We start from the raw sequence: 19,548 nt of genomic DNA, 5'->3' as shown, positions 1-19,548 counted from the left end.
CCAGCCAACTACAAAACTCTATAATGGTCAAGCAATCTCATTGCTTGTAATCTATTCTTCCTGCATTTACATCAGCTGTCTCCGGATCCTGCCCCCCTCCTACCCACACACTGGGATAAAGCCAGTTAACCCACTCACATGCTTCTGGGATGTCGGAGGAAACCAGACCACCTGGGAAAGGGGTGCCACAGGGAGAAGGTGCAGACACACACAGAGTCAACTTTATCTCTCTCACTCAGACATAGTCAACTTTCTCTCTCTCACACACACACACACACACACACAGAGTGTCAGCCCTCTCTCTCTCAACACACTTGTCCTGATGAAGGGTCTCAGCCCGAAAAGTCTGCTATTCATTTCCCTCCATGCTGCCTGAGGTGCTGAGTTCCTCCAGCACTTTGCTTGGGTTGCTCAGCAGTTCCAGCATCTGCAGAATCTCTTGCGTCTCACGCACACATAGTACGAGAGGTCAGGATCAAACCTGGGTCAGTGGAGCTGCGCAGCAGGAGGCTCTAACTGCTGCACAACCGTCCTACCCATATTCCATATGCTAGCGAGCACCACGTTCGCACTGCTCTGTTGCTGGTAGAGGCTGTTTCTCTGTCAGTCCCCGTGGACTTGTGGGTGAGGGCAGGTTGGTGGGAGGTGTCCTTTACCCTCTGCTTCGGAGGCACAAAGGTCCCCAGCCCCCACACTCTCCATCTTCTTTGTTCCTCTTTCAGCCTCAGCTCTTCCCACCCCCTCCTCCATCCTGTGTGAGTGCCCTGAGGTCAAATTAAACTGTCTCTATAGGGCCAGTTTTCGAGGGTGGGGGAAGGTAAACGATGACCAGATAGCTTGTTACTCCTCCGCCCCCAGCAGGAGGGTAACGAGGCCAGAAGAAGAATTCAAAGCAGAGCCCACAGAGAGAGGACTTTGGCAAACGCATCCCTTCACAGGGAAGCTGGAATATCGAATTCCACACAGCAAACGGCTCCTTGAGCAGAGATCAAACAATCCCCTCCACCCCATCCCCCCCAGGGTTATTTAGGCAGGTGCCAGAAAGAAGTCATAGAGTTAATCACCATGGAAACAGGCCATTCAGCCTGCTCGGTGCTGATTATTAACCACTCATTTGCACTGATCCCATTTCATTCTCCCCACTTTGCCATCAACTGCACCCAGATTTCAGCCCTCACCCACGCACTGGAGGGTCAACCCTGTGTGTTTTTGAGACATGGGAGGGAGCCCGTGTGGTCACAGGCAGAGCATACAAACTCCACACACACACACCCGCACGTACACAGTGCCTGAGGTCAGGATAGACCTGGAACTGTGAGGCAGCAGCTCTGCTGTGATTTCCTTCCTTGTTCCTTCTGTCAGGAGTGTGGGGGTGGGGGGCACCAGTTCCTCCTCCAATCCTGCAAAGTGTCCGAATGCACCCCTGCTGAATCGCCAAAATATTCCCAAGGTGGAGGAGATTGAGGAAGAGTGGCCAGCATGGCTAGTTAAAAAAACAGTCCTCTCTGCTTTTTGAACAGTTTAGGGGGAGGAGACAGTTCAGAAGAGGGGGGAGCCAGGGGATGTGGTGCTGAGGATCTCTACTAGCACCCAGTTTTGTAGGCATTCCATGCCCAATGCCCTGTCTCTCCACTTCACCCCCTCCATAACCACTCTAGAATGGCACATAAGATGTGAGGTTCTATGATAGTCTTAAGCTTCATGCACAAAATACTGGAGGAACTTGGCAGGTCATGTAACAGTGATGGAGGGAAATGAACAGTCGATGTTCTGGGTTGAGATCTTTCATCAAGACTTCTGCCCCCTCCTTTTCCAGCTCTCATGAAATATCTTAGCACATTAGTGAGCATGTGTCAGGTATTAGGTTACAGGGAAACGTGGGGGCTGGAATTGGTGGGATTGGTCAGAGTCGGCATAGAATCACTGGACCAAATGACTTCCTGGGATGTTAGGAAATATGGAAATCCTCTTTTAGTAACAATGTCTTGCCCCAGTGACCAGTTTAGGACTTACACAGTAAATGGTTGAGCTGTGAGGAGTGGGGTAGAACAGAGGAGTCTGGTAATACAGATCCATAATACCCCGAAAGTGGTGTCGCAGATAGATAGGTTGTAAGGAGAGCAACCACTAAAACATTGGCCTTCATAAATCAGGGCATTGAGTGCAGGAGGCTGAATTTAGAGTATTGTGTGGGGCTCTGGTCACTTACCTACACAAAGATATCGATAAGCTTCTAAGTAAATACTGTACATAATGTCACCATATACTACGCTGAGCAACACACACAAAATGCCGGAGGAACTCAGCAGGCCAGGCAGCATCTATGGAAATGAGTTCCAGCATCTGCAGATTTTCTGTTGTTTGTGATTTGATATACTATGCTGAGATTCATTTAAAAGAGTGCTGAGAAAAATTTACATGGATGTTGCCCGAACTCCAGGACCTGATTTTTTAAGGGAAAGATTGAATAGGTTGGGAATTTTTTCCCTGCAGGAGAATAAGGGGAGATTTGATAAAGGTACTGTATACAAGATGATGAGGGGTATCTTATAGGGTGACTTCATGCAAGGTTTTTCCCCTCAGGTTGGGTGGGATGAGAAACAGAGGTCATACAGTAGGTTTATGAAATATTTAAGGGGAATCCAAAGAGAAACTTCTTCACGCAGAAGAAGTGCAAATGCGAAGTGAGCAGCCAACAGAAGTGGTAGATGGTGGGTTCAGTTTGGAGAAGTTTGGATAGTTACATGAATGGGAGAGTGGAATTGGATGTGCAGTGGGTGAGAGGCGGGATTGGTCTGTGTAGTAGTTGTGGAGTGGGATCAGACTGTGTAGTAGGGCAACCCACTCTTGACAGGACAGCCCTCTCCCATGTGTTAGGTGAAAAGAGTCAGCAGATCGAGCAGTGTCTGTGGAGGCAAATGGATGGCCGACGTTTTGGGTCAAGGTCCTGTATTAGGTCTGGGAGGGCAGACAGGAGATTTCCAGTATAAAGAGGTCATAAAGCTCTGAAACAGGTCTTTTGGCCCAACTGGTCTATGATAACCAAGGTTTCCATTTGCCAGCATCTGGCTCCATAACTTTCTAAACCTTTCCAATCCATGTACCTGGCAAAGTGTGTTGTGGTCTGGAACAGGGCAGATGCTGTCATTGGACAGGTGGAAACAAGTGAAATGGGGGGATAATGAGTAGATGGAGGCCCCATGTCCCCATCACATTACCTGGATTCTTCAGTCTCTGCAACCTGGTACCTACACACCTATCCTCCTGGGGTTCTCTCCTTTGGCTACCCCTTCTGATACATTCCACCAACCCCCACCTGGGTGCATTTCCCCATTACCCCACCCTTATCACCTTCCAGTTTACCTCCATCTCCCTGATTATCTGCTTCCACCTATCATCACTGTCCTCCAAACACCTCCTTTCCCACCAGCCCCATCCTCAGCTGGTTCACCTGCCACCACTTTCTACTGGCCACGTGTCTCTCAGTCCTGACGCAGGGTCTCAGCCTGAAATGTTGACCACCCGAGTGCCTCCACAGATGCTGCTTCACCTGCTATGTTCCTCCAGCAGTTTGTTTCTTACTCCAGATTATGGTGTCTGCAGTCTCGTGGGTCTCCGTTCTCTCACTCTGTCTTCGTGTTATTGTACATCATGTGTGTTGCACCTTTTCTCACATAACCTGTGGCAGTGGTTTCCCAGCATTCTGCCCACAGGTCAGGCAGTATACTGCAGATCTCTCCAGTGACTATGAGCTAACATTTCAAAGTGTTTGTTACAATTAAGAGTTTTCACAGCAGATCACATTAATAATCTTACACTACACCGTGTAGTGGGTTTGGACTTAGCAGTGAGTGTGGGACTGTTAGACTGTATGAGTGACGTTGGATTAGTGAATTTGTGTATGTGTGCAGTTTGCAGGAACTAGACTATGACTGAGGCTGGATGTTGTGAGTTTGCGTGTGTTAATAAAATTTGGGAATGGGACTAGAATAGTCAGTGGGGCGTGGGATTACTGTGAGTTTGGGTGTGAATAGACTGTAGTGAATGGGATTCAATTACTCAGTGCAGAGAGTGTGATTACTGTGATGTGTGTGGCTGTAATTACACTTGACGTCCTTGCAGTGCAGACAGAGGTATCTCATCAGCTTCAGTCTCACTGATCCAGGGACCACAAGTGATCAGCCCTGTTCTGTACTAACTCTCTGATGCTCTGCCTCTCCTCAAAAGCTGACCACCACACCACAGATGGACATCTTCCGCCAGCCTTCTGCGTGAGTACTCCTCGCTGCTTTATCTTTACACCGCGGATCCCACTCCAGGTTCTCACTCAGACCACCTACCTCCAGAGTTTGTGTGGGGCGGTGCCCAGGTTCCTCACCCACCAAACCTGATCTGCCAATTCCCATCATTCCTGAGGAGAGGAAGAGTTGGCCTGTCACGTCTTATTGGAAGATGGAGTGGGTGTTGGGCTGTTCAGAAACCAGCTCCCACTCATCGATGGCAGGGTTTGGGGTGATATCCACCAAACCTTATTGGCGGGGGAAGGAGATACTGGGTAAGACCATCATCAGCAAGTCAGCAGGGCAGGTGGTGTGCTGGCCTCTGTTCTAGGAGGGTTTGGGTACTGGCCCCGCAGCTGTGTGGGGGACCACGAGGCCACAGGTGGAGTACCCTGTAGAATCCTGGTCTCCTTACCAAAGGATGAACTCAGCACAGCGGGACTGCAGAGAAAATGCACCAGACTGGGCCCCCGAGGAGAAACTGAGTGAACTGGGACTGCGGTTTGCAGGAATGGGAGGGCATCTCATTGAAGGATATGAAATGGTCCCAGGGTGCATGCAGCAGGCAAGATGTTCCTGAGGAGTCCCGGGAGCAGGAGTCGTGGTTCAGGAGCAAGAGGGTTGTCAGCTGCTCAGGGCGGAGGGGAGGAGACATTCCTTCCCTGAGAGGGAGAGGAATATCCTTGGGCTTACTCCCTGGAGGCTCAGCTACTGAGTTCATCCAGAGCAGAGGTGGCTGTACAGGGTGAGAATTGGTGGGGTAGCAAGGAGGGGATTGGTGGGATGCAGGGCTAGGGGAGGGAAAGAGTGCCAAGGTAGATGAGCTGTAATCTTACTGAAGTGCACTTGAAGGGCTCCTGATAGTGTTCTTCCAACCTGGGATATACCCCTGTGCTCTATTGCAGGCCACCGTCCAGAAGTGCAGCAGTATGAGAGATGGGGTGTGGGGAAACCCTGGCCCCCCACAGCCCAGGGAAGTCAAGGATCACAGCCCATGTGGACCTGACAGACAGGAAAAAAAAACCTTCAAACCCTTCTCCCATCTCTGTCTGTGCTCTAGTGGAACTCTAGGCAGGAGGATGCCCATTAAAGACATTCACATGAAGCTATGTGCTGCCCCCTGTATGTTTGTCTGCTTTTAAAAAACATATACATTAATCCAGGGTACAGAGTGCTGCAGAGGAGGGGGTGGCGAGGAAGGCCAGCACTTTTCCCTATCTCCAGGCCACCTCTTGTGCAGTGTGACCCTCTGCCTAAGCAAGGATGTCATGCTGGGCAGTTTTGGGTGGTGAAGGTCCCGAGAAAGTTTACAAAAATAATCCTGGGAATGAAAGGGTTAATGTATGAGGATTGTTTGATGGCTGTGGGTCTATACTTGCTGGAGTTTAGATTAATCTTAATCTATTTGAAACAAACCAAATATTGAAAAGCCTGGATAGCGAGGATGTTTCCAACAGTAAGTGTCTAGGATCAGAGGGCATAGCTCGGAATAGAAGGATGTCCCTTTAGAACAGAGTTGAGGAGGAATTTCTTTAGCCAGCAGGATGGTGAATATGGAATTTATTGCCGCAGATGACTGGAGACCCAGTCACTGGGTATACGTATTTAAAAGGGAGGCTGATGGGTTCTTAATTAGTAAGGGAGTCAAACTGTAGAAGGCAGGAGACTGGGGTTGAAAGGAAAGTAAGTTAGCCATGATTGAGGAGCAGAGAAGGCTCTGTGGGCTGGACAGCCTAATTCTGCTCCTATGGCTTATGGTCTTATCTCAAAGGTTGTCCAAGTGACAGACAGGCTTTGGGTTGAGATGACGTAGCTGTGGGCAGGAGTGTAGTGCCTCGTCAAGTGGCCTGCCTCCGGCCATATTCATACCGTTCTCATATTTCCTCACAACAGCAGAGGCCATTTGACCTATCAAATCTATGCTAGCTTTCAGTGCAATATTCCTCTCTTCATTCCTCCTGCCCTCATTCCACTTGTCTCCCTGTAACCTGGTCTGCCTAGTATCTTCCACTACATTCTGCCCCTCATACCCAGTTGGCAGTTTACAACGCAGAGACCATGGGGATGGAGATGTAACACAGAAACAAACACCTTCAGCCCACAGTCCACGTCTACTGTCAAACACGGATTTACACCGAGCATTCATCCCAGTTAATTATATTAAATGTCTTAATTCCATTCCTATATTCTCACCCAAGTCCGTGTTAGCTTAAGAGATTTCCGAGAAAGAGAAGGAGCCAGACACAGGGTGGGTTGATTAATAAAAAGTTTTTTTTTTGGAAATAGCAACACAATTCTGGTCAGTCCACACAGCCAATCAGGATGAGCAACACCAGTGCATACTGGTTCTGAGACGCTCCCAGTCATCCAATATGTCTTCCCAAGGTGGACAAGGCGATGGAGTGGGTCAGACTGGGGTCAAGGATTCGATCTTTGTGGGAGCCAGCAGTCCAATTCATTCCAGGAAGAGACGGTGATACAGGAGTGGGAGGGTGAGGTTAGAATAGGTAAAGGTCTTGTGAATCCCAACATAGGTCAATGCTGGGAGTGGCATTTTCTTCCCAATTACCCTCTTCTATGAAGAGACATCTCTTGCCCCCAACACCACCTCATCCTGAAGACGTTCACCAGATCACGAGGATGTGCAGGGTTCACTGAAGTCAAACATGGTATTGCATCCCTGGCTTGGAAGAGGCTATAGTGGTGGTGGTGGGGAGTTCAATGGGAGCAAGGGGATGCTGTGCGCAGATCCCATTCTTCCCTGTTATGTGTTGGGATCAGCACTTAAACATGGTCTCACAACCGTCAGTGATTGAAGAACCCACTGAAAGCCAAAAAGTCATTCAGGGCTCAACATGGCCAATGTTTTGTCTGGCTAAGGAGCCTAGAGGCAAGATGAGGGTGTCACTCCGGACAGAGATGGGGTGGAATTCTCTACTATGGAGGGGGGGTGCATTTCTGGAACTCCCACCTGAACAACAGTCCGGAGTGGGACTGACCGCTGTGGGATGGGACTCTCGAAGGACCCAACCACTACTCTTCCATGTTAGTCCCAAGGCCAGGGTAAGGTCATCCCATCACTGGACCAGATAAGGGAGCATGGCAGTGGGGAGGGGGTGCAGGTGCTGATGGTGAAGAAGGCAGAGCCCCTGGAGTAATGAGGGCCACACACCCTTGCTCCTTAACCATACAAGTGGTCCTCAGTGCCCAGGGAGCTGAGCTTGTTGACACTCTGCCAGCACAGGCAGGATTGACCCTCTCCATATCGACATAAATCCCCCCCACTACCCCTCCCCACTTTCTCTTCCCGCCTGAGCAGGTAAAGGGACAGCTGGGGTGGACAGTGGGGGTACAGTTGGCCAATCTGGACTGGGCAGAGTGGAATTCTCACTTCATTCAGAGTTCACCCCCTGCTTTCGTTGGAAATGACCACTCACCCTGGGCAGAATTGACTCCTCACCTAAGGCAAAGGTGAACCCTTCATTCCTGGCAGTCGACCCCTCAATCCCAGGCAGACGAGATCCCAGGAGGATCACCTCCCTTTTCAGCCTTCTCATCCAACCCTTCCCAGAGTTAAAGCACCAGCCTGACAACAGGGTTGCCATGACCAGATATCTCCTGGTTCAGCCCACGTTTGCCCACCACCTTCTCCTCTTCACCCTCCAGCCGCTCCTTCTCAGAGCCGGCTTCCTGCGGCCCCCGGGTCATCTCTCCCCGCCTTGGGCAGCCACCGCCCCCTGCCCGGCTTCCTCCCCCTCGGACCCCGGCCAAGGCCGCTGAGCCCCGGTGGACCCACTTGAGCTGCCCATTCTTCAGGGCGTAGCGGGTGTCACCAAACCACTGGATGATGTCTGCACGGGCCAGGCCAGTGCTCTGCACCAGCCTGCTGTAGTCATCAGCACTCGGCCAGCGGCATCGCAGGAAGAAGCCCTTCAACACGGCCAGCTGCTCCTTGGACTTACGGGGACGGCCTAGCAGGGGGGGTTGGAGGCGGGGACTGGCCAGCCTGGGGGCGGCTTCTTGCGGCCCCTCCTCCTCATCCATCTCCCCCTCCTCCTCCTCCTCCCCATCCTGCTGAAGGAGGGGTTTGCTCTCAGGACCAGCTTCCCCTCCCGGGCTGTCGCGGGCCTTGGAATTCCAGCACTCTGTTTGCTCTAGAGGAAGGTGGCCGGGGGAGGAGCCACTCCTAAGGCCCGCTGGGTGAGCCTGGCCCTTAAGGCCACACGGTCCCGGGACACACTTGGACCCTGGCACCATTGTGGGCAGTGGGAGTCGTAGTGGGCTGCGGCCCTGCTGCAGCTTATCGCGGGCTTCCCACACCTCCTCAGGGGTCCAGCTAATGCCGTGTCGCAGTCTCTGCACAGCGAACCACACCCTGACCCGCTCTGCCGGTAGCCCTGCTGACAGGCCACAGCGGGCCAGCTCGGCCGGGCTCGGGTAAGGGAAGCGGCTGAAGGACTCAGCCAGGGGCCCACTGGCCTCCAGCTCCAGCTCGTTGTCTGGATCTGGCTCAGTGGTAGGCTCTGGTAGCTTGCACTGGGAGGAGGAGGAGGTGCCCTCCACTGTCACTGCTGAGGGAATGGGAGCTGCCTTCTCTGGGCTGGCTGCAGCTCTTGGCCCAGACTCAGCTTCCCCGCCTGCTTCGGCCTCATCCTCGCCTGTCAGGTCGATCTGCACGATAGCTGACTCCCTGCCCCCACATTCGCCTTCTGCCCTGGGGCTGTGGCCTTCGGGCTGGCCCAGGAGCATATGTGCTGTTTGGCCCAGGCCTGAGGTTGTCCCCCGGGACAGGTTGGGGTGAGGTCCTTTGGTAGGGCCACCAGTCAGTTCCAGGCTGGGATAAAGATCTCCAGTCAGTCTCAGGCTGGGTTGGGGATCCTTGGTCAGTCCGTAGCCAGCAATGGGCCTCCCTCTCAATCCCAGGCTGGGATGGGGGCCTCCGGTCACTCCCAGGCTGAGGTGGGACTCTTCAGTCAGTCCTAGGCCAGCAATAGGCCCTCCAGTCAGTCCCAGACCGGGATGCAGGCCCCCGGTAGGCCCTAGCCTCGAGAGGAGTCCCCAGATATGCTCGGGTCCCCGGCCAGGGATGGGACCTCTAACATGGTTAGGGCTGAGGATGGGCCGGGGACTGATAGTTACACCCAGTCCCGGGACAGGGGCCCCCAGGAGGCCAGGCACGAGGCTTGCAGGTAGGCCCAACAGGCCGTACAGCTCCTGCAGCACCACAGCTGGGTGGACAGTGTGAAGATGGAGGTTGAAGGGCTGCAACTGGTCAGCATGGTACCCGCAGATCTGGCAGTGGTATCCCTCTGGCCCCTCCTCGTCCTCAATTCCATCCTCTTCCTGGTCCTTGTCCTCTTCCCTCTCCCAGCGTCGACTGGCTCCCAGCACTCGCTCCCGGTCCTGCTCCCGGTCATACAACACCTCAGGGGCCCCAGGCCTGGACCAGCCCCCTTCCTCAGTCTCACCTGCCGCCCTCTCCTGTCCATTCAGCCCCACCGGTTGTGGAGCGCTGGACTTGCGCTTGGCCGCCATTCTGGAGGGAGTCAGAGAGTCAGTCGGTCTCTGCTGCACATTCCTGTGGGTGGAGCATAGTGTGGTCAGGGTATGTACTCTCTCCCGCCTTGCATCACCCCACTGATCTCCAACCTCCAGAGACCTGGCTTCAATCCCAAACTCTGCCACTGCGTGTTTGGAGTTTGCACACTCTGCTTGTGACCCTTTGGGCTTCCCCTGGGGGCTGCAGTTCCAGAGACACGCGAGTGGGTGGGTTAATTGGCCACTGGAAATTGTAAGCCACCTCCTCCCCCCTCATTGTGTGGGTAAGTAGTGGAATCTTGGGAGTTATAGAGTCATAGAAAAGTACAGCACAGAAACAGGTCCTTCGCCGCAACTAGTCCATGCTAAAACCATTTAAACTGCCTACTCCCATCGATCTGTACCGAGCCTATAGCCCTCCGTACCCCTACTATCCATGCACCTATCCAAATTTTTCTTAACTGTTGAAGTTGAGCTCTCATGCACCGCTTCTGCTGTCAGCTCATTCCATACTCTCATGACCCTCTGAGTGAAGAAGTTGCTCCTCATGTTCCACTTGAACTTTCACCCTTAACCCATGACCTACCCAACCTCAGTGGAAAAAGTCTGCTTGCATTTACCCATCTATACCCCTCAAAACTTTATAAACTGTATCTCTATCAAATCTCTCAATCTTCTATATTCTAAGGAATAGAATCCTAACCTACTCAATCTTTTCTTACAACTCAGGTCCTGCAGACTGGCATCATCCTTGTAAATTTTCTCTGTACTTTTTCAACCTTATTTACATCTTTCCTGTAGATAGGTGCCCAAACGTGCACACAGTACTCCAAATTAGGTCTCACCAATGTCTCATTCAACTTCAACATAACATCCCATCTCCTGTACTCAGTACTTTGATTTATGAAGGCCAATGTGCCAGAAGCTTTCTTTGATGGGAATGCGAGGAGAATTAAATCAGATCCATGTAAATGAGTGGTCTGTGGATACTGAGGTTGGGTAGGTCATGGGTTAAGGGTGAAAGTTCAAGTGGAACATGAGGAGCAACTTCTTCACTCAGAGGGTCATGAGAGTATGGAATGAGCTGACAGCAGAAGCGGTGCATGAGAGCTCAATTTCAACAGTTAAGAGAAATTTGGATAGGTGCATGGATAGTATGACCTGAGAACCTGCTTCTGTGCTGGACTGAGCACATCTACAAGGACTCCTGCCACAAGAAAGCATCCAGGCCATCCTCCCTTCTCCCTACTACCACCGGGCAGAAGCCTCAGGACCCACACCATCAGGTTCATGAACAGTTATTACCCGTCAACCATCGGTCTCCTGAACCGGCATGGATAACTTCACTCACCTCAACCCTGAACTGATCCCACGACCTACAGACTCACTTTCCAGGATCAGTATGTTATATATTTACTTGTACTTTTGTCTTCTTTTGCACATTGGTTGTTCATCAGTCTTTGTTTAGAACGTAGAATAGTACAGCACAGTACAGTACAGGCCTTTGTGCCAACCCTTAAACCCTACCTCCCATATAACCCCTCACCTTAAATTCCTCCATATACCTGTCTAGCAGTCTCTTAAACTTCACTAGTGTATCTGCCTCCACCACTGACTCAGGCACTGCATTCCACGCACCAACCACTCTCTGAGTAAAGAACCTTCCTCTAATATCCCCCTTGAACTTCACACCCCTTACCTTAAAGCCATGTCCTCTTGTATTGAGCAGTGGCGCCCTGGGAAAGAGGCACTGGCTATCCACTCTATCTATTCCTCTTATTATCTTGTACACCTCTATCATGTCTCCTCTCATCCTCCTTCTCTCCAAAGAGTAAAGCCCTAGCTCCCTTAATCTCTGATCATAATGCATACTTTCTAAACCAGGCAGCATCCTGGTAAAACCCCTCTGTACCCTTTCCAATGCTTCCACATCCTTCCTATAGTGAGGTGACCAGAACTGGACACAGTACTTCAAGTGTGGCCTAACCAGAGTTTTATAGAGCTGCATCATTACATCACGACTCTTAAACTCTATCCCTCGACTTATGAAAGCAAGCTTTCTTAACTACCCTATCTACCTGTGAGGCAACTTTCAGGGATCTGTGGACATGTACCCCGAGATCCCTCTGCTCCTCCACACTACCAAGTATCCTGCCATTTACTTGTACTCTGCCTCGGAGTTTGTCCTTCCAAAGTGTATCACCTCACACTTCTCCAGGTTGAACTCCATCTGCCACTTACTCAGCCAACTTCTGCATCCTATCGATGTCTCTCTGCAATCTTCGACAATCCTCTACACTATCTACAACACCACCAACCTTTGTGTCATCTGCAAACTTGCCAACCCACCCTTCTACCCCCACATCCAGGTCATTAATAAAAATCATGAAAAGTAAAGGTCCCAGAGCAGATCCTTGTGGGACATCACTAGTCACAATCCTCCAATCTGAATGTGCTCCCTCCACCATGACCCCTTTCTTTCTGCAGGCGAGCCAATTCTGAATCCACCTGGCCAAACTTACCTGGATCCCATGCCTTCTGACTTTCTGAATAAGCCTACTGTGTGGAACCTTGTGAAATGCCTTACTAAAATTCATATAGATCACATCCACTGCACTACCCTCATCTATAATGCCTGGTCACCTCCTCAAAGAACTCTATCAGGCTTGTTAGACACGATCTGCCCTTCACAAAGCCATACTGACTGTCCCTGATCAGACCATGATTCTCTAAATGCCCATAGATCCTATCTCTAAGAATCTTTTCCAACAGCTTTCCCACCACAGACGTAAGGCTCACTGGTCTATAGTTAACTGGACTATCCCTACTACCTTTTTTGAACAAGGGGACAACATTTGCTGCCCTCCAATCCTCCGGTACCATTCCCGTGGACAACGAGGACATGAAGATCCTAGCCAGAGGCTCAGCAATCTCTTCCCTCGCCTCATGGAGCAGCCTGGGGAATATTCCATCAGGCCCCGGGGACTTATCTGTCCTAATGTATTTTAACAACTCCAACATCTCCTCTCCCTTAATATCATCATGCTCCAGAACATCAACCTCACTCATATTGTCCTCACCATCATCAAGTTCCCTCTCATTGGTGAATACCGAAGAGAAGTATTCATTGAGGACCTCGCTCACTTCCACAGCCTCCAGGCACATCTTCCCATCTTTATCTCTAATCGGTCTATGTATAGCTTTTCATAAATTCTATTGTATTTCTTTATTTTCCTGTAAATGCTTGAATAATTTAAACAATATCTAAATATGGCTCTGACTTTGAATCTCACTGACCCCAGTAAAGGCAATCCAATCATTGCTATAGCTTTGGCTGAGAGATCCTACTATGCATAAGCTGTTACAGCAGTATCAAAATTTCCCTGACCAGATGTGAACGACCTAGCGGCCCAGTATTTAGAGCTGTCACCTCCCAGCCCCAGGGATTTGATGGGAGTGTCATAGAGGACAGGAGTTGCTCCCCATGGAGATGGGGCAAAACTGCACCCCCACCTCTGTGTTGCAATAAATGTATATGAGAGAGAGATGAAGAGGAAGAGTTAAGCAGGTGAAGGAGTGAGTAGGACAAGCAGTCACAGGGAGAGGAGAGGGGTGAGCGAGGGAGTGAGACAAGGTCACAGAGAAAGGTGTGACTGAGCAAGTGATAAAGAGGTCATGGGGAGAGGGAGAATGAGCAAGGGGAATATGGCCAGGTGGATCGTTGAGCCAAAGAGGCTAGCCACTGGCTAAGTAACTCTCCAGGCAGTTGGAACTCTTGTTCAACTGACAGTATTGGGGCTGGAGGTTAACTGGGCCTGGGCTAAGAAAAACAAACTGCTGGAGGACCCAGGGGGTTTTCCCTCTGCCTCCTCATCAGCTGAGTTCCTCCAGCATCTGCAGTCCCTTGTGTCTCCAGGAGTCTGCCTTGGGAACTGGGGGCTGCCCAGCTGCTGCATTTAATCCATCGCTCCGGCAGCCAATTTCTGCCTGGATCGCCCAGTCAAGTTCAGATCTATGGGTACAATTAAGGAGTGTGGAGAGGCCATTTGGCCCTTCTAGCCTTCCCCTTCCCCATTCTAGACAATTGCAGATTATCTGATGGCAGCCTCGACTGGATGTTCCCTGGTGACCTTTCTCCTCCTTTGTTACGAGTCCACGTGGAATCACACAGAACTAGGCCCTTCAGCTCTCCTTGACCATCGACCATCAGCACTAATCCTGTTTACCAGCACTTGCTCTGACGTCCTCTGCCGCCTCAGGTTCAAGTGCGCATCCGGATACTCCCTCAGTGTTGGCGTGTGGGGAGGCGGTAGGGTATGCCTCTGCCTTTGCTGCCCCTGATAGCAACCACCCTCTGAGAGAAAATGTCGTCCCTCAGATCCCCTTTGAACGTTCCTACTTATGCCTTCTGGTCATCCTGTAATAGAAGTCTCAGGTTAATGGGCTGCCCCAATTAACCAGAATCCACTGTATTTAAAACGGTGGTGGATAGGTTCTCGATTAGTCAGTGTGTCAAAGGTTACGGAGAGAAGGCAGGAGAATGGTGTTGAGAGGGAAAATAAATCAGCCATGATGGAACGGCAGAACAGACTTAATTGGCTGAATGGAATCTAATTCTGCTTCTATCTTATGCTCTTATAAGAGGAAAAGTTTCCCTATCACTAATCATTTTATCTATCTCTGGCCAGAAGAAGCCTGACAGCTCAAGGACAGCTTTTATCGGCTGTTATAGGCTATTGAACGGATCTTAGGTGCAATAAGATGGAATCAATCTCACAATCTACCTTGTTCTGGCCTTGCACCTTATTGTATGCATGAACTGCACTTTCCCCTTAACTGTGCATTTATGTTATTGTTTTTCACTTGTGCTCCCTCAATGTACTGATGTGATGAAAAGATCTGTGAATAGTGTACAAAACATTCCCTCTCAAGCCCATCACCTCTTCCACCTTTCATCTCCCAGTTTCTGACTTCATCTCCCCTTTCCCCCTCACCTGGTTTCCTTTATCATCTGCTGGCTTGTGTTCCTTCTCCACCCCCACCTTTCCCTTCCCCCTTCTTTTCCAGTCCTGATGAAGAGTCTCGGTCTGAAACGTTGACTGTTTATTCCCCTCCATCAATTCTGCCTGACCTTCTGAGTTCCTCCAGCATTTTGTAAGTGTCCTCCATTCCCCAACTATTAATATGTCTGGCTAAATGTTTCTTAAATGTCGCTATTATATCTGCTTCAACCATCTCCCCTGGCAGCCTATTCCAGACACCCATCACTATCTGTATAAAAGGATATACCCCTTAAATCTCCTTTAAACTTTCCACCTCTCACCTTAAACCTAAGGCCTTTGGTATTCGGGTGGCACAGTACATAGCAGCTAGCATAGCAATACATTGCCAGTGATTGGGGTCCAATTCCCACCTCGGTCTGTGAAGTTTGTACGTTCTCCACTTGACTGTGTGGGTCTCCTCTGGGTGCTCTGGTTTCCTCCCGCATTCCAAAGACGTGCAGTTAGGCTGCGCGTTGTTGTGCGCATGCTGTGTTGGCGCTAGGAGCTTAGCAACACTTGTGAATTGCCCCCATCACATCCTCAGACTGTGTTGGACATTGATGCAAAGGATGCATTTCACTGAAAGTTTCAATGTATGTTCGACAAATAGAACTAATCTTAAATCTTAATTTGATATTTTCTCCCTTGAAAAAGAGCATCTGTGCCTCTCACAACTTACAAGCTTCTACCAGACCTCCCCTCAGTCTCCACCACTGCAGAGAAAACAATCAAACTCTCCTTCCAGTTAATGCTCTCTAATCCAGGCAACATCCTGGTTAGCCTCCCTGGCAAGCTTTCTAAACTCCTCACATCTTTTCCATAGTACAGCGCACAAGATTGCAAAGTCTTACACTGAAAGTACTGGAGGAACTGAGCAGGTCAGGCAGCTTGCCTGGTGACAAATAAATAGTTGACGTTTACAGCTGAGGCTCTTCATCAGGATTCACTGAGTGTGTTGCTCAAGATTTCCAACATCTGCAGAATCTGTTTGTAGCCAGTTATGTCCAGCTGCTCATGAGTTCCCACCATTTATTCTAGTGCCCCGACTGATGCCCTCTTTCCCAATCTATCTGCTTGTTTTGCCACTCTTAGAGAGCTGTGGACTTGCACCCCAGTATCCCTCTGTACACCAATGCCCCCAGGTGCCCTGTCATGAACTGCACACTTTCCTCCTGCATTTGGCCTCCTGAAACAATTATCCAATCCTCCAAATGGGGCCTAACCCAGGCCCAGTCCATAGTCAGTCTTCTCCAGCACAGAAATAGTCTTATGCTCCATTCCATTCAGTCCCACCTTCCCTCCACCCCCTCCCCACACTGATCCCATTTGTCTGTATCCTCCTACACCATCCTGATTAAATATAACCTGATGCTCCAACACAGACATTGACACACCATCACCCGCAACCCACTACACTGCCCATGTCCGACATACCAAAACATACAATCACACACAGCCCATCTCTGACACACCGTCACACACAGCCCATCTCTGACGCACCAACACACACAGCCCGTCTCTGACGCACCATCACACACAGCCCATCTCTGACACACCGTCACACACAGCCCATCTCTGACGCACCGTCACACACAGCCCACCTCTGATACACCAACACACATAGCCCATCACTGACACACCAACACACATAGCCCATCTCTGACACCAGCACACACAGATCATCTCTGACACCATCACACACAGATCATCTCTGACAGACCATCACGCACAGCCCATCCCTGATGCACCATCACGCACAGCCCATCTCTGACACACCATCACACACAGCCCGTCTCTGACACACCAACACACATAGCCCGTCGCTGACACACCATCACGCACAGCCCATCTCTGACACACCATCACGCACAGCCCATCTCTGACACACCATCACGCACAGCCCATCTCTGACACACCATCACGCACAGCCCATCCCTGACGCACCATCACGCACAGCCCATCTCTGACACACCATCACGCACAGCCCATCCCTGACGCACCATCACGCACAGCCCATCTCTGACACACCGTCACAGACAGCCCATCTCTGACACACCATCACGCACAGCCCATCCCTGATACACCATCACGCACAGCCCATCTCTGACACACCATCACGCACAGCCCATCCCTGACGCACCATCACGCACAGCCCATCTCTGACGCACCGTCGCACCCAGCCCATCTCTGACACCATCACACACAGCCCATCTCAGACACCATCAGGCACAGCTCATCTCAGACACCATCAGGCACAGCTCATCTCCGACACAATCACACACAGCGCATCTCTGACACCGTCACACACAGACCATCTCTGACACCGTCACACACAGACCATCTCTGACACACCGTCACACACAGACCATCTCTGACACCGTCACACACAGACCATCTCTGACACTGTCACACACAGCCAATCTCTGACGCACCGTCACACACAGCCCTTCTCTGACACCGTCACACACAGCCCATCTCTGACACACCGTCACACACAGCCCATCTCTGACGCACCGTCACACACAGCCAATCTCTGACGCACCGTCACACACAGCCCATCTCTGACCCCATCGCACCCAGCGCATCTCTGACATCATCGCACCCAGCACAGCTCTGACATCATCGCACCCAGCGCAGCTCTGACATCATCGCACACAGCGCATCTCTGACATCATCGCACACAGCCCATCTCTGACACACCGTCACACAGCCCATCTCTGACACCATCAGGCACAGACCATCTCTGACACAATCACATACAGACCATCTCTGACACAATCACACACAGCCCACCTCTGACACACCGTCACGCACAGCCCATCTCTGACATCATCGCACACAGCCCATCTCTGACACCATCGCACACAGCCAATCTCTGACACACCGTCACACACAGCCCATCTCAGACACCATCGCACACAGCCCATCTCTGACACACCGTCACACAGCCCATCTCAGACACCATCAGGCACAGACCATCTCTGACACAATCACATACAGCGCATCTCTGACACCATTACACACAGCCCATCTCTGACACACCATCACACACAGCCCATCTCAGACACCATCAGGCACAGCCCATCTCTGACACCGTCACGCACAGCCCATCTCTGACACTGTCACACACAGCCCATCTCTGACACACCGTCACACACAGCCCATCTCTGACACAATGACACACAGACCATCTCAGACACCATCACACACAGCCCATCTCTGACACAATGACACACAGACCATCTCAGACACCATCACACACAGCCCATCTCTGACACACCGTCACACACAGCCCATCTCAGACACCATCAGTCACAGACCATCTCAGACACCATCACACACAGTCCATCTCTGACACCATCACACACAACCCATCTCTGCAACACCATCGCACACAGCCCATCTGACACAGCATCACACACATTCCATCGCTGACGCACCATCACACCGTCACACACAGCCCGTCTCTGACACACCGTCACACACAGCCTATCTCTGACACACCAAGGCACACAGCCCATCTGTGAGGCACCGTCGCACACAGCCCATCTCTGACACCATCACACACAGCCAATCTCTGACACACCGTCGCACACAGTCCATCTCTGACACGGTCTCACACAGCCCATCTCTGACACCGTCTCACACAGCCCATCTCTGACACACCATCAGGCACAGCCCATCTCTGACACACCGTCGCGCACAGCCCATCTCTGACGCACAGTCGCACACAGCCCATCTCTGACGCACAGTCGCACACAGCCCATCTCTGACACCATCGCACCCAGCGCATCTCTGACATCATCACACACAGCGCATCTCTGACACACCATCGCACCCAGCGCATCTCTGACATCATCGCACACAGCGCATCTCTGACACACCATCACACACAGCCCATCTCTGACACCATCACACACAACCCATCTCTGACACCATCGGACTCAGCCCATCTCTGATAGCATCGCACACAACCAATCTCTGATACACCGTCACACACAGCCCATCTCAGACACCATCAGGCACAGACCATCTCTGACACCGTCACACACAGCCCACCTCTGACACACCGTCGCACACAGCCCATCTCTGACGCACCGTCGCACACAGCCCATCTCTGACACCATCACACACAGCCCATCTCTGACACACCGTCGCACACAGTCCATCTCTGACACCGTCTCACACAGCCCATCTCTGACACCGTCTCACACAGCCCATCTCTGACACACCATCAGGCACAGCCCATCTCTGACACACCATCAGGCACAGCCTATCTCTGACACACCATCGCGCACAGCCCATCTCTGACACACCGTCACACACAGCCCATCTCAGACACCATCACACACAGACCATCTCTGCCACAATTACACACAGATCATCTCTGCCACCATCACACACAGCCCACCTCTGACACACCGTCGCACACAGCCCATCTCTGACGCACCGTCGCACACAGCCCATCTCTGACGCACCATCAGGCACAGCCCATCTCTGACACACCGTCACGCACAGCCCATCTCTGACACCGTCACACACAGCCCATCTCTGACACACCGTCACACACAGCCCATCTCAGACACCATCACACACAGCCCATCTCTGACACACCGTCACACACAGCCCATCTCTGACACACCATCAGGCACAGCCTATCTCTGACACACCATCGCGCACAGCCCATC

General features: G+C 51.4%; 1 protein-coding gene across 1 annotated transcript in view; it reads right to left on the bottom strand.

Annotated features, from left to right (window-relative positions):
- Positions 1 to 6,533: 6,533 nt before the first annotated feature.
- The window catches only part of LOC140193372 (uncharacterized), a 143,057-nt gene continuing 130,042 nt past the window's right edge, over positions 6,534 to 19,548 (bottom strand). The window contains exon 2 of the mRNA XM_072250704.1: positions 6,534 to 9,858. Within this exon, the coding sequence (XP_072106805.1) occupies positions 7,854 to 9,815 (1,962 nt within the window). The 5' untranslated portion in view covers positions 9,816 to 9,858 and the 3' untranslated portion in view covers positions 6,534 to 7,853. The remainder of the gene's footprint in view (positions 9,859 to 19,548) is intronic.

Source organism: Mobula birostris, unplaced genomic scaffold (assembly GCF_030028105.1).
Source record: "Mobula birostris isolate sMobBir1 unplaced genomic scaffold, sMobBir1.hap1 scaffold_566, whole genome shotgun sequence".
NCBI lineage: Eukaryota > Metazoa > Chordata > Chondrichthyes > Myliobatiformes > Myliobatidae > Mobula > Mobula birostris.
The sequence above is the reverse complement of the archived record's forward strand: the minus strand, read 5'-3'. Positions and strand labels throughout refer to the sequence as shown.